The following is a 12496-nucleotide window of genomic DNA, read 5'->3' as shown; positions in this document are numbered from 1 at the left end:
TAGCGGCATTTGGCTTGGCTATTCTGCTCGGTACCTCCGTGGTACCGAGCAGAATAGCAAATAGTGAAAAGAGTTGGGGAAAAAAATGTTTAAAAATTAAATAAATAATATTTTAAAAAAGAAAGATTTTTAGAAAAAGAAGAAAAATAAAAATTGGGCGGTGCTAGCAGTGACAGCTAGCTCTGCCCAACTGTTTCCTATTGACCGGCACCTGCTAGAGTCTGGTTAGCCCCACTTTGGCTGCCCGTTCGCCCTGCTTTGGCTGTCACTTCGGCTCAGTCGAGCCAAAGCATATGCTTGGCTGAGCCGCTCCGCCGCCTTCGGGAGCTGTATGGGCTATAGTGAATAGCCCGTACAGCAGCCCTTCGCAGATCACTAAACCGAAGTGCTCTCGCTACCGAAGCTAGCCGAATGATCAGCCAGAGCTACGGCTCATCCTTCAGCTAGCTTTGTGAATAGACCCCATAATAAAAAAAATATTAGCTTTATGCTGTAAATATATTTCTTTTTTAGTAGATACAATTCTCAGCACCACACTCACACTTCAGATACAGAGATTAATTCAGTTTTGATGTATCCTGTTGTTTTAGGTCCATCAAGATCCATTGGTTCAGGAGCTAGAATGTGAAAACAATTAAAACGATTTAGCTTTCCGAAGAGTTTCACAAAGAGACAAGTTCACAAACAATCTTTATCTTCTCTTTTCCTACTTGCCTGATTTCCATACTATGCGACGATTATACTATATTATTACCTGGGACAACTTTCTGCATGGAGGTCTTTATTGACCATAATGTCGCTCAAAGTGCATTGGCTAAGTCAACAGGGGCAACGCTAAACCTCAAAATGTACAGTTTGTGATCAGCTTGTTTTTATTTTGTCTCTCTTTTCTGGCCACATTTGTGTATTAATTCAGACAAAGACCAGCTGGGGATGAAGGTGCAGGGAATGTTGAGATTAGTCAGAAGACTCCCTAAGAAATATGAAACCATCTCAACTTTCCCTTCATTGTTGGTCTATGTGTTTATTTCCTATGTTATAGGAGATTTCTTTGGATCTCGTTTATTTTATACACTATATGTATTTATAGTTTATGGCTTATAATACTTTATACCACTTTATTTATTTAGCATTTTATGGATACATAGTATTTTATCAAACTAAGTGGCTGATAAATAAACCAAAATTTGCAGCACTGTATGACCACTAGATGAAGCCAAGGAGCATTGGAATTCCTCAGGTCTATGTAGTGACCATACAGTGCTGCAAATGTCATTCGCACAGCTCTTCGCTGTGCAAACGTGTTTTTTTTTAAATAAGTCATTAAGTTAGGGTTTAAATCTCTTGCAACCTGTTTCATACATGAGCTTCAGCTTGAAAAAGCAGTGTGTACGTCAAGCTTTTACAAGGTATTTGTACAATTCTAGCTAGCTTCAAGTAACTTCTATAAAGACGTCAAAGCATCAGTATGGGGATGTTAAACACAGTTCACAATGGGAGTGCTGATTGTAACTATAAACAAGCTAGTAACAGGCTTCAGCACTACTTCCTACTTGATGAAAGCCTGCTAAGCAGTTTGTTTATAGTGACAACCAGTCCGCCCATAATCATTTGTGTTTTCAACATCCCCAAACTGGAACTGAAGGGTGCTTAAAAAACTTCTGTAATCACTTTTTTGTTTGAGTTGCAGCAATTGGCTGCTAGACCCAAGCACTGTGACAGTGAAGGAAATCATATTCTCCCCCATAGTGCCAGGACAAAACCCAAAGTTAAAAGGCTAAAGTGTGACCCCCCCCTCCCCTTGAGCTGTGCACTTCAGCAGCATAGGTTGCAGGCTTGGCCCTTTTTGAGCCCCCAAGGCAGCTGCCTTTTCTGCCTGCCCCTCGGCCCGCCCTGCTCCAGCATACCCAGTAACGCCGTCAAGGTAAATATAAGTGGGTGGGGGACTTTTTGCATAATCTCTTTAATAAAAAAAAAAAAGTTATATAATTATATTTACCATCCGTAGGCCTGGAGTAGTATCTCCCAAATGCTGCATCTTTTGGCGTGTTTGGATATAAGAATTTCAGTGGATTTTCAGGAATATTTTCAGCTGCCATTACTTTATAGTTGCGGATAATGTCTGGAAAGGTCACAGCAGAAAGTTCCTTCTTTGTATAAGGTTCCACAGAATGAAATACTGGCTCTGAAATTAGATGAATGGATAAAAAGGTAATATAACAGTCTAATATCGCATATTAAATATGGCCATTGTTTAGATGGAGAACAAGACATATAAAACAAAATGACAACGCGTACCAGGCATTGTGATGACCACCTACAGTTGTCATATATTTACCAGCAAGTATATTATTTGTATTTAACCTTGCATATCTAAAAGTTCATTTAGTTTAGGGTTCTATAGATATATGTAATTCTGATCAGCTTAGTGTTAAAGTGTAAACTCAAATATATTTTTCGCATATTTGGCATCATGCCTTACTGTATACAGTTTGATTAAACTCATTATTTTGTGAATCTGGTGCTTCATGCCCACAGAGCCACTTACAATTGCAGCAGCGTTGTCAGTCTGCCGTGTAAGCCTTCTGTTGGCGGTTAGGCTGCCTATCTCATAGAGCTAAAAAGCAGTTCAATGGCTAACTGAAGAAGCACAAATTTGGGCAATTTAACCACTTGAAGACCAGGTGTTTAGACCCCGATCCTGGCCAGGCCATTTTTCAGTATTCAGCACTGCGTTACTTTGCCTGGCGTTTATTCCGTCATTCCACGCTGTAATTAAATGAATTTTATACCATTTTTTGGGGACACATAGAGCTTTCTTTTGGTGGTATTTAAACACCACTGCGGGTTGTTTTTTTTTACTATAATTAGGAAAAATTACTGAAAATTTTGGAAAAAAAAAAGTTTTTTTTTAACATTATGTTAGGAAACATTTATTGTTACCCAGTTTTTATGTAAAATATAAAAGACGGGGTCACGTCGGGTAAATAGACACCAAACATGTCAAGCTTTAAAATTGTGCGCACCCACGCAATCGCCAGCAGTAGATATAGGCAAAAAACGGAGGCTTTAGAACCCCTTTAAGCATTTTGACTTGTGAATTATCATCACCTCAGTTGGGCATTGGGTTATTTATGATCTAATTATTTTAACACATATCTTAAATAATACACATTTTTATATAGAAATTGTTACACATATTTATATATTTTGATTCACTTTTTTTATTGTGGATTTTATAGCTTGTTGCAGGTTTTACATAGTGATTATTTTTATCCCATGCATTTGTCTTACCATTTTGTGCCATCTCCACCCAGGTAAAGGTAATGGCTCCTTCTTTACTGCTTTCACTAAATCTCAATAAAAATGTACCCGGTTCTTTATCTTTTAGCAGCATACGCTCTCTTTCTTTGCTTATGAAACCCATAATGCACCTGTTAGTGCACAAGGAGAGAAATCATTATTGTTGTTTACTAACAAAACTATGATAATCACATTTTCACATAATCACACCCCATGGCAGGATACATATGGGAATTAGCTAGAGAGAAAAGGGTGAGATGTAAAAAGGTGATCATTCATTGCGAAACTGAGCAAAGATATGATTCGTCCAAAGCTGACCGAGGTAAGTGGTGCCAGGTTCACTTTGCAGTGTTATAAATGTATGCACTGATGGCTAGCAAGCAACCTTACACACCATATGTGCTGAGATACCTGAAAAGAATGACCAAGAAGATGACCTTAGCAGAGTGAGCAGTTACCTCCCTGGGGACATCTAGGTTGTTGTATCATTCTGAAAATGTTTAAAGTGGAAGTGTAGTCAGTAGAATAAAAAAGAATAACTGGGAAGTAGAGATTTCTGGCAGAAGGGAAATACAAAGGGGGAAGTTCATCAAAACTGGAGCAGAGAAAATCTGGAGCAGTTGCCCATGGCAACCAATTAGCTTCTCTTTTTCAGTTTCAAAACTTAATTGAACAAACTAAAGAGAGAAGCTGATTGGTTGCCATAAGAAAACTGTATGCTCCAGTTTTGATAAATTCTCCTTTGAGTCTCTTCTGCCCAAAAAAGTCTTCCTCTCTCCCTCAGCGATTGTTTTCGCATGTGCAATGTAGTGTGCACTCTCTTCTCATTCATGGCATCTCTAAGATGCTGTGAATGGGCTGGCTGCTACCCAATGGCTGAAGAGAACTTTCAGGAAGTGTTGTCGGTGGAGATGGTTAGCACTGGGGAGATAGAACTGAGGATGGAAGGTCGATCTGACTACGCTAGAGAAGGGCACACTTGTAAGATAAGTGTGCCATAATGGGAAAGTATGCTGAGCAAAAAACAAACATTTACACAGCGGTTTACTTACACTTTAAAGACATGGTCACACAGGTAAAGGATGGGAAAAAACATCTTCTGTATTAAAAGGAGAATTATGAGGCGAGTGATTTTCACTCAGCCTCATAATCTGAGCCGACCTGTAAGAATGAAACTGTCACACGTCGGCTCAATAGATCGGGAAGTAAGCGAACACATACCATCGCTTGCTTACTTCTCGATCTATCCCTGCAGAGAGCCGCGGGTGACAGTCTGCAGGGATTCCCCCCCCCTCCCCGCTCCTCCAGCGCTGACTGGCGGAAAGAACGTAGGAGGGCGCGGGCACAGCTGGCTCTGCCTCTGGATAGGCAGAGCCAGCTGTCACTCACGCAGCTGGGTGGATCCAGACAGAATTGTCGGGATCCGTTTCGGCTGCGGCGTCTCAGTATAAAGCGAGCTGTTGCTCGCGGTATACTGAGCTTTGCGTCACGGGAGAACGCTAGTTTGTGTTCTCCCGTGACCCTTAGGAGAACTATGGGGAAAAGCCCTGACCCTATAGTTCTCCTTTAAAAAGGAAGGTAGGGTCTATTGCTCATTGTAGCAGAAGTTGGATGGCGCCTTAGGAATAAAGTTACATTTAGCTTAGAGCAAAGGTAGTAATAATAATCCCTTCATTCATTGGCGTCAGTGTCAACAATAATAACCCCCTCCCCTTTATTGGTGCCAACAATAATAACCCCAACCTCATTGATGTTCAGTAGTTATTTAACTAAAACACAGATTTTCACCCGTCAGGCAGAGCCATGGAACTCACAAACTGTCCAATTTACAGGCTGCAAAGGAAGGTAAGTTGGACAGCCCTGGTGTAGCACTAGAGGTAGATCCAAACTTGGGAAAAGCTATCATTTAGGAGGGTTGATTCCCATTATTCCTTTTATAAATTACAACAGCAATAGATGGATATTTCAGTGTTGCCTGGAAAAGGCTGAGATAGAATAAACTTGCCCTTCTAGGTCACTGATGCTCAATCTGTTGTGCAAATGGGATTGTAAGAAAACAATCATTGCATGTATCTCAGGCTATGCTGGGTCCAAACTCTGCTCCTTAGCAAACTGTCTGAACCTGTCCCAAGATCTACTGTAGGTGAGATAGGTAAAAGGCTTTCTTGCATTTTGTAATATAGTTATCACTTATGGAGTGCATTGCATGTCTTGGCCATATAATCTTCAAGACCTGAGGGAGACTCATTCTGGATATGGTTAAATCAAGTAGACCTGAGACAACAGATTGGGTAGCAGGGGAAGCTGTTTGAGTTTCACAATATCAGAGGTGACTATTGTCTCTTTCACCAGTATGGAAAATTAATTTTATTTTCTTCACACCACAACACTTGTTTTCTATGTGCCTTGTTGACATCATACTTGTGCAGTAGTGTGCAGTAGTGTGCAGAAAAATGCAGCTTAATGGACATGGTGTGAACAGGCCCTTAGTCCCCATGCTGTGGAGATTAAGAGTTTGAGCAGAATTCAGTAGTTTAACAACAGACAACTGGGCAGGCCTGATGCTAAGGGGCTAGTTTATAAACTGTTTGCACAGCTCTTCATTGTGGGAACAAGATTTGCAACACTGTATGACCACTAGATGGATCTGAGCAGCACAGGAATTTCCTATGCACACAGAGGAGCTGTGCAAACAGGTTTATACCTGCACCTTTTTCTTATCTCTTTACAGTCCAGTATGCTCTGTATGTTATGGTTTATGAATGGTTTTTGACTGGAAGTGCCATAAATCAGCCTTTTTAAATTCTGCTTTCACACGCCAGTGCTGTATGCTGGCATAGCTGAATAACAGCACAAGTGTCCTCCCACAGACTTGCATTTCAGAAAAGGGAAGCGGCTGATTACTGAGTGCACTGTGTCTAATTTTGGTGCATTTTTGACTTCACAACTATCTGACTGCACATCTATTTCTGTGACTTCAAATCTTCTTAACATTCAACTGTCTTTTTTTGGGGAGTAACTGTCCTAACTGTAAACGCAGCTTTGGCAATCTTTGATGATTTGGATTAGTTTAGATGAAACATAGTGGGGTTGATATACCCCTATTTTAGTACTGAAAAACCCGGAAGAAGGGGCATGAATATACAGGGCTCTGAAGAAGGGAGCATGTCCCCGAAAACGTGTTCAGCCTAGACAATTTGCAGATTTGAACAGCTAGTGTAACCCCTGGCCATGTGTTAAAGGAGAACTATGAGGTGAGTGCTTTTCACTCACCTCATAGTTCTAGCCGACCTGTGACAATGAGACTGTCACAGGTCGGCTCAGTAGATCGGGAGGTGAGCGAACACATACCAGCGTTCGCTCACCTCTCAATCCTGTCACGGCTCTCTACCGTGACAGGAGAGGGGCTGGATTCCCCCCTCCACGCTCCGATCCGCCAGCGCTGACTGGCGGAACGAACGGGGGAAGGTACAGCTGGCTCTGCCTCTAGATAGGCAGAGCCAGCTGTCAGTTACGCAGCTGGGCAGATCCCGGCATAATTGTCGGGATCCGCTTCAGCTGCCGCGTCTCAGTATACCGTGAGCAGCAGCTCGCGGTATACTGCGGCGTCTCAGTATACCGCGACCTACAGCTCGCGGTATACTGAGCATAGGGTGACGGGAGGACGCTAGTTTGCATCCTCCCGTTACCCTAAGGAGAACTATGGGGAAAAGCCTTAACCCCATAGTTCTCCTTTAATGGTGCTATTTGTGGTTACTGTTTGGAGTGAAGTCTGCCTGTGTATTTTATGGATGCATATCACTCAATTGTTATGGGAGTATATTGACTGTTCTTTAATAACATTTCTTGATGGTACAATATCACACAAAGGAAAGGCGCCTTCTTTTTCTTTTTGACATACACATGATTAATCACTCACCCATCATTCCACAGGCATAAGAGATGCTTTTTAATCAGCTCCAAGATACCCTCAATCCAAAGCCAGAATGGAAAAGTCTTGTCATTGAGATTTTCCTATAAGCCAAATGAATACATAAAGGAGTTTGTCTTAATAACAGGAGACGTTTTCTGAATAATCTTGAGGAGTCAAGGGTTGCTGATACTGCAACAACTAGCAGACAGGCGTAGGCTTTTGATATATCATTTATGTATTTGTTAAAGGGGAATTCCATGTACAAGTGAAGCCAATCAGTGGTCTACTTTTACTATTCAGATAATCACTGCAACAATGCTAAAGTCAAAAAGTTTACTCAATGTAACTGACACATCACAGGGGCATATCAGTATTTCCTGAGGTCTGTACATATAACTTCCTCACTTGTTGCTTTCACTATACACATTCAAACTTCAAAGGTATTAACATGATTGGGGGCTGTGAGAAACCTCTGAGTAGTACAAGTATTCTTTTTTTACATCAAGCTTTTTGTAAGTGAGAGACAGAAAGCTGCAGTCACTGTCTGCAGGCCATGGCACTGTGGCTCCAGCCTTACCTTTAGTCCTGCACAGTTGTACAAGCTCCTGTCCTGTACTCCACTGCACACTTTGAGCTTTTCACAGTGTGTATTAGAAGCTACAGCAAGTCAGATGGAGCCTGCCTCATTTCTTGGATGGAGGACATTCAGCATCACCTAGCACTTTCCTCCCCCGGCTTACTGTCCCTGGCCTGCATTTCATTCATTGGAATCCAGTTCTTTCAATCATGGAAGTTCAGTATCACATGTGGGCAAAACCTAGTGTGCTCTTCATGCAAATTCAGCCTGTCTAGGAAAGCCCACTCCTTTAGGCTGTCATCCACCCATCAAGATAGTTTGATATTTGCATAACTGCATTCCATAGAGGAGCACAGAGACACAGTGATATCACTGGATCTAAAATAAGGTATGTCATAAACACCAAAAGTTTTCATTTACAAATGCCAGTAGCATGTTGATGAAGGGAAGGCAAAATATAAATAAGCAGATAAATGTCATCTTTAAGTATTAATAAGCCTGCATGAATCTTGAGCTTTAAATTCTCACTGGTATACCTTTAAAGCTCATCTCTAGCCATTTTTGGATAGGGTGAGAAGGGTTAAAATCTCTGCTAGGTTTTTATTGCTGTCCTTGTTCTAATTGGGTTAATCCACCCTTCCTATTTGTATTTGTCATCACAGTCACCAGTACCAGAAAGGGAAATTCAAAACTGTCTGGTTGAGGGGAAGTCTCCAAGTGGGGACAGGTCACTTTGCAGATATTTCCTCTTTGTCCTTGGGGAATATTGAACGTGATACATACAGTATCTGGTTACATACAGTATATTAATCATCTGAATATTTTTTTCTGCCTATGTGAAGTGAACCTTCCGTTTTGCCCATGCAAGTCACAGTAAAGGGTTCTCTTAGCTCCCTCTCCACCAGCATGGACTCACCTTTATTTTGCTCTCCCACACTCTGTTAAGCCAACAGGAGTCAAGTTAAATACCTGCCACTTCTATGTATGGGTGAGCATGTGACTCAACCTACCCCCTCTTTTCCCTTTCTCACATATAGCAACAGTGGTGCCTCATGAGTGGAAAATCTGGGTGTAAAATTACCCAAAAATCACAAGGAGGAAATAAAGAATTAATCTAATTCTAAATTGGACATTGGAGCTGACTGGGTACATTCCCCTTGGCAAGCACCACTCCAAGAACTACTATTTAAGCTGGTGCTGAGCTAACATTATATGGTAACTTTAGTTTATAGTCTTCTAAAAAGGTAAAAGGGAGAGTGATGAGAGTAAATTACAGAAAGTAGGGAAGGGGTCAACGGAGGCAATTACCTTGCAGAATCTTGTCCATGGAATAAAATCTTCAGTTCCGATAACATTTGGCCCTAAATATGGAAAACACAAAAACCTTAAAATTTTCTACTTGTAACAAAGCACTTCGAGTTAATTGAGGGATACAGGATTTAATGACATTTGGGTTATTCTGCTGCCTACAGAAGGACTTGGGCACTGGCAAACAAAACACTGGCCAGTGTGGTATACCCCCCTTTCACTCCCAGCATGCTTCAGGTATGTAACAAAGCAGTGCCAAGAGCAAGTGAAGATGAAGTCTTGATTGAACAACAAAATAATCTTGAACAAAAAGGAAAAATGGCTAGTAAAGCAGTGAAACATTTCTCAGTAGTGAAAAGGACCCTCCGCCTAGGACACTAGCAAGAAAATGAAGCATGCTGGCAATGGGAGGGGATATGCCATGCTGGTCACTGTTTTTTTGTTTGCCAGTGTCCAAATCCTCCTGTAGATACCAGTAGAACTCAAATAAACCCTGTGCCCTTCAATGAACAAAAAATACATATTTGTTTTTCAATACCCTAAAAATCCACAAAATTGCAGGTTAGTATATAATCTAAAATGCATCTGATCCTAAGGCATGCATGATTTCTGGATTTATTTGTGGGTGCACAGGGACAGATTAGGAAATGCTGCTGTCTGTGACCCCATTTTGGAGATTTCAGTTCCTGTCTTGGATTACAGGATGTCACCAGGGCAGGAAGATTAAAGGGGATTTTTTTTAAAGAAATGTCTGGGGTTCCATTTTATTCTGCCTGTGTTCTCTTCTTCCTCAAAAAATAAATTATTGGGCACATATGACAACATATGATTTAAATGTGACAACATACATTTAAATGAAATGTGTAATTGTAATTGTGTACAGTTTTTAGGTGTCTGCATTAAAGATCAGATGGGTAGCTAACATGCTCAAGTTAAAATTAAATCCAATTTCACTAAAAACTACATTCCAAAGGCAGCTGTTATGTACTGTCTGTCAGCATCTACAGTAAACCAAATAGTATAATATTCAGATTTCTGCCCAGAAGAGATGACAATTATTTACACCGTACCTAATAATTTCTCTTCCAGCATACTCAGCTGATCTGTGTGAAGTCCTCTTTTGGTTACTGAAGAAAACTGCCAGCAGAGTACTTCTGAAACCTGGGACCATCTGGCTGCTGGCGGGTTTAGGAAAAAGGATAAGTTCTGCAAAAAAAGGATTATTTGTAATCATCCCAACTAGAAAGCAAGACAAAACAACTGACGTGCCAATTTGAAAAAAACAGTCATAGAAAGTATTTAAAACGAATAAGACACAGGTCAAATGAGTGACTGCATGGTAGATAGATAGATAGATAGATAGATAGATAGATAGATAGATAGATAGATAGATAGATAGAGGTCTATTCACAAAGCTAGGCAGCCGAGTGAACAACCGACCCGAAGTGAAGTGAGCTGAACACTGTTCGGCTATTCACATCAGGCTTGTACGGCTCATCAGCCATACTTTGGATGGCTTCGGGTCGGCCAAACATGCTCAGCATGTTCGGCCGACCCAAAGTGCAGAAGGAGTTCGACTCCAACATCTGGATCGGCTGAGCCGAACCTCCGGCAGGCTACTCGCTGCTGTTCGGCCTATTCTCATAGATGCCGAACAGCAGTGAGTGAATGGCCGAATGCCGCTGAGATACATTCGGCTCGGCTATTCTGCTCGGTACCTCTGTGATACCGAGCAGAATAGAAAAACATTTAAAAACAACAATAGAAATGCCGACTCTGCTAAGCTCTCATCCTAATGACAGAACAGAATCTGCTGGTTACCCAGTAACCAGCAGATTCTGTTCTGTCATTAAGATGAGAGCTTAGCAGAGTCGGCTTTCATATCACTGCTGACTCTCCTAAGCTCTCGTTGTAATGACACATGGGCTCCCTGGTTACCTGGTAACCAGGAAGGCCATGTGTCATTACACACTGAGAACCCGTCAGAGCTGCTGTGATTTTACTGAGGAGCCGCAGTGTAATGACAGAAGGCGTCCCAGGCAACCAGGGACGCCTTCTGTCATTACACACAGAACCCGGCGGAGCTGGTGTGATTTTACAGCAGCTCCGCCGGGTTCTCAGTGTAATGATAGAACGGCGTCTCTGGTTACCAGGGACGCTGATCTCTCTGCAAGTGAGCGGAGCCAGCCGTGAGATGACGGCTGGCTCCGCCCAGCTGTCAGAAGCAGGCTGTCGGCCAGCCAGCTTCGTATTTCCCCTGGGCTCAGTCGAGCTGAAGCATATGCCTTCGGCTCAACTTAGCCCCTCGGCCAACTTCGGGGGGCTGTATGGGCTATAGTGAATAGCCTGTACCCCAGCCCTGAACAGACCCGATAGATAGATAGAGAGATAGATCGATAGATAGATTACTATGACTTCTTTTTGCTTTTATTACTGACCTTTGTCTCTGAGCACAGCATATTGTACCATAAAATAGAAGCCCAACCACTGGGGAGCTGGCTTACATTGGAAATCACTACAATTGGAAGTGATGCTGTCTGTGGAAAAACAGGAAAAGATAAATGTTTTATGACACATTTACTTCCGGACATAGAATGAAATGTAATTGTGTAATTATACTTTGATTTATTGTGGTTTTACATTTTCTTTTAAATGACCTGTCACACAGGGTACTTGTGACAGAAGCCTGGGATGTAAAAGAGCAATCATGCAAATTCACCTTTCTGGCAGTCAGTGTTTTCAAATGTCGCCCCTGTGTATTTCCCAGTCACTGCAGGTATTCCATAGTTCTGGGTGTGATGAATGCCTACTCTTCCCGCCGCACACTATATTTTCTTTTGCATGATCATACTTCACCACAGGAAGTACAAGCTGGTGGAGGAACTACAACGTGCAGCAGGAGGAGCAGATATTAATCATACTTGGAAGTGTGGAATGCCTGCAGCTGTTGGGGGCAGCAAAGGAGAGGCATTTGAAGACATAAGCAACAGCAGGATCACTTTAAACAATGGCCTTACATCAAATCAAGACCTCCTTCCTGAAGCACCTATAGGCACTCATATTTATAAAGCAGGGGGGCATACTTATAAAGCAGTGAATTTGACAGTCACCAAACATTTACTGCACTTGAGTCACTGTGTATCCTCCAGGAAGATACACCTGCAGTGAATATAGGGTGAATGTCACATTCACTGCTTTTTAAATATACCCCTCTGTCTTTTTTAGTGCCTCCTGTCACGCTACTTTTCACACAAATTGACTAAAACCTTAATAGATGCTGGATTGGTAACAGCAGAGGGTATAACAGCGGATAATTGAAAATATATACCTATTCTTTTCCTTCCAGCCAAACAAGCACATTTACCCCGTGCAGTGTGTGTGTGTGTGTGTGTGTG

General features: G+C 41.8%; 1 protein-coding gene across 1 annotated transcript in view; it reads right to left on the bottom strand.

Annotated features, from left to right (window-relative positions):
• Positions 1–537: 537 nt before the first annotated feature.
• Positions 538–12496, bottom strand: part of STAT1 (signal transducer and activator of transcription 1) — a 35153-nt gene continuing 23194 nt past the window's right edge. Inside the window, exons 15-21 of the mRNA XM_018570661.1 lie at positions 11540–11638; positions 10172–10307; positions 9102–9154; positions 7223–7317; positions 3295–3434; positions 2000–2185; positions 538–617 (exon numbers count right to left, since the gene is read on the bottom strand). Coding sequence (XP_018426163.1) covers positions 538–617; positions 2000–2185; positions 3295–3434; positions 7223–7317; positions 9102–9154; positions 10172–10307; positions 11540–11638 — 789 coding nt within the window. The remainder of the gene's footprint in view (positions 618–1999; positions 2186–3294; positions 3435–7222; positions 7318–9101; positions 9155–10171; positions 10308–11539; positions 11639–12496) is intronic.

The sequence above is a fragment of the Nanorana parkeri genome, unplaced genomic scaffold (genome assembly GCF_000935625.1).
Source record: "Nanorana parkeri isolate BGI_ZX_2015 unplaced genomic scaffold, ASM93562v1 scaffold1569, whole genome shotgun sequence".
Taxonomy (NCBI): domain Eukaryota; kingdom Metazoa; phylum Chordata; class Amphibia; order Anura; family Dicroglossidae; genus Nanorana; species Nanorana parkeri.
This window is presented reverse-complemented; position numbering and strand designations above follow the sequence as displayed.